This window comes from Tupaia chinensis, unplaced genomic scaffold (assembly GCF_000334495.1).
Source record: "Tupaia chinensis unplaced genomic scaffold, TupChi_1.0 Scaffold000035_1, whole genome shotgun sequence".
Classification (NCBI taxonomy): Eukaryota; Metazoa; Chordata; class Mammalia; order Scandentia; family Tupaiidae; genus Tupaia; species Tupaia belangeri.
The window spans coordinates 29,450-32,231 of record NW_006159465.1 but is presented as its reverse complement, the minus strand read 5'-3'; the positions used below and the strand labels follow the sequence as shown (position 1 = coordinate 32,231).

At 49.5% G+C, this 2,782-nt stretch overlaps 1 protein-coding gene across 1 annotated transcript; it reads right to left on the bottom strand.

Moving 5' to 3' along the window:
- Positions 1 to 2,148: 2,148 nt before the first annotated feature.
- On the bottom strand, positions 2,149 to 2,782 carry LOC102498951 (immunoglobulin lambda variable 5-37). The gene is made up of 2 exons (XM_027771508.1): positions 2,645 to 2,782; positions 2,149 to 2,546 (listed from the first exon to the last, which is right to left on the bottom strand). The coding sequence occupies exons 1-2, from the start codon at positions 2,715 to 2,717 to the stop codon at positions 2,164 to 2,166; spliced, it is 456 nt and encodes a 151-aa protein (XP_027627309.1). The 5' UTR covers positions 2,718 to 2,782; the 3' UTR covers positions 2,149 to 2,163.

The window sequence follows — 2,782 nt, the reverse complement described above, 5'->3', positions numbered from 1 at the left end:
ACAGGTGCATGTGTACAAACGGGGAGAGATCTTCAAGCACACTCATCCACGAGATCCCTCCTGGATAATATTCTCCCCTGGATCATCTCTTCTTCAAGATTGTCTCTGTGCCTCATTCAGGGTCTCTCTGGTCCTTGGCATTGCTTCATCCCAGCTGCTTTTCTCCAACCTCCGGTCCCACCCCGTCCTGGAGCAAACACAGTTAGTTCTCCGGGTACAAAAGTGACAGGAAAGCCTTGGCCTCAGTGGCTCCTTTCTTTGAATCTCTCTATTTCCTGCCTCACATCCTTGGACTTCTCTCAGAACCAGGTATACACACCATGCTCTGGAGAAGCTCTGCCCCCATGAGGTGAGCGCCCATTTTTTAAGTTTTATTTATTTATATTTTAGTTGCCAAAGACACTTATGCTCTGCAGAGAGAGAGCAAGAGAAAAGGGGAGAGAGCACCTCTATGTGTTGTGGTCATGGGACAATTCCTTCTCCTCCATTTCCCCATTCTGTCTGGATGTGGGACAAGCGCACACGTGTGCCTAGCATGTTTTTCGTTCATTAGGGGCCAGGATCCAAACTGTAGTCAGTCACGAGGGATCCGGCTCTTTTAATCCCTAGGTGAAGAGTTGGCCCATACATGTATTTTATTATAAATAGTGTACCAGTCACCATCCAAACATAACGTTTTAAGCATCTGTGTGATTATTTCTGTAAATAAATTTAGCAATATAAACAGTAATGAAAGGACAAAACTATGGTTCCTTTTGCCATTTTTAGTTTTTAAATCAGGAATATCTATTTACATTCTCCAAAGAACTGTTTGTAAGTTCTACTAACGCTTTCTCTTTTAGCATTTAATCTTTCCATATGCAGAGAGGTGTGCATCATTCCTGAGTCAAGTCAGGTGCTCAGGGTGGGACTGCATAACCCAGGGCCCAGACTCAGAGGATGGTTGGGTCAGCACAGACTGGGCCAGGTCCCTGGATTGAATGATAGGCATGCCTGCACACACACCATGGAAGAGACACAGAGAGGGTGGGAATGTGTATTTATGGATTAAAGAGCATGCACATTTTAGTGTCAAAGGTGCTTCCCAGATATTTAAAACTTGCTTCAGGAGTGGGCATCAGAGTTGAGGAATAGTGCCCTATGTCTCTTGGAGTATCTGACTTTGAAACTGATGGGTGACCAGCTATCTAAATCCCATCCTGCCCAGTTACACTTACTCTGTACTCTTCTTCCCATGCCACCTCACTGAACTCTGTCCTCGGGAAGCCTGCTATTTCCCAGAATGCCATGGGCCAGGCCTGGTGCTATCTCTGCTCTGGCCCTGGGGAGAGGCAGGGAGCCTCCCTGGAACAAGGTGGGGTCTCAGAGAAGGGAGGAGGGCCTCTGGAGGACCCAGATGTTCTCCCTCATGGGCTTAACAGCAGATTTGTCCCTGGCTGCCTCCTGGGTGTGGCTGAGCTACAAGGTTATGGACAGGACACCAGCAAGGTCCTTTCCTGTTGTGACTCCAGATTTGTGGCACGGACTTAGGGATTATTCTTATATACTTATTATCATTTTATGAAGTACTGGTCGACAATTTTGGTATGGGGAACTTGTTTTTTTTTGGAGAGGTTTTTGCTACAGGGCGCGTACACTCCCCAGACAGACAGAGAGAGACAGAGAGACAGAAAGCGAGAAATCAGTCCCCAGAGGGTATGCCCACGCCGCAATCCCTTCTCCTCCATTCTCCTCTCGAGATCTTGGTCACGCACTACACGCGCCCAGTGTGAGTTTAAGCCACCGGGTCCGGGATCGAACCATGGTCCACTACGTGGGAGTCTGGCGACATAGCCTATGTTAACTGGTGGTCCCGGTATGGGGAACTTTATATGATAGCTGGAATAAATATATTTTAAAATCAGAAAATGAGGAACCAGCTGATGGTGTAATGATTATGCCTTGGAACTCCCACATAGTCGATCGTGGCTCAAGTCCCAGATTCAGCGAATAAAACCTCATGCCGGGTGTGTGGACATGCATGCCCAAGATTAATCTGCTCCCTCATGGGCTGAACAAGAGACTTCATCACTAACTGCCTCCTGGAAGTGCTGGGAGAAAATGTTGTTACGGGGGATTTTACAACAGCAGGAGTAAATATACCTCAAAGAAACAAAATAAGAGTCACAGTTCAGGAACAGTAGGGCCTGAGGTTTTTGTCCCACTTCCCCATCTGCCCGTGTCACTGTGGAGAGTACTGCTGTGCCCAATCATACAGTAATAGTCGGCCTCGTCCTCAGTCTGCAGCCCGGAGATGTGCAGAACTCCTGCATTGGCCGAGGTGTCCTTGGATCCAGAGAAGCGGCTGGGGACCCCGGTGCCCAATGCTGTACTTGAGTAGTGGTACAGGAGATAGCGGGGACGGCTCTCTGGCTTCTGCTGGTACCAGTATACATATTTTCCACCAACACTGATGTCATTCCTCAGGGTGCAGGAGAGTCTGACAGATGCTCCAGGAGATGCAGAGAGGGAGGGCGGCTGGGTCAGCACAGACTGGGAGAGGGAACCTGCAGACACAGACACTCATGAATGATGCGGCAGTGACCATGCTCATGGGTCAGTCTAAGGCTATGGGCTCCCCTGTGTCCCCAAGGCCCTTCCCTACCTGTGCAGTGAGAGAGGAACACGAGGAGGAGAGGAGTCCAGGCCATGGTGGACACAGCCCCTGGTCCCCACATGGCTGGGCTGCCCCAGGTCCCCTTTTCTTCCCACCCTCTGTCACAGGAGGGGCTCTTCCTGCAAA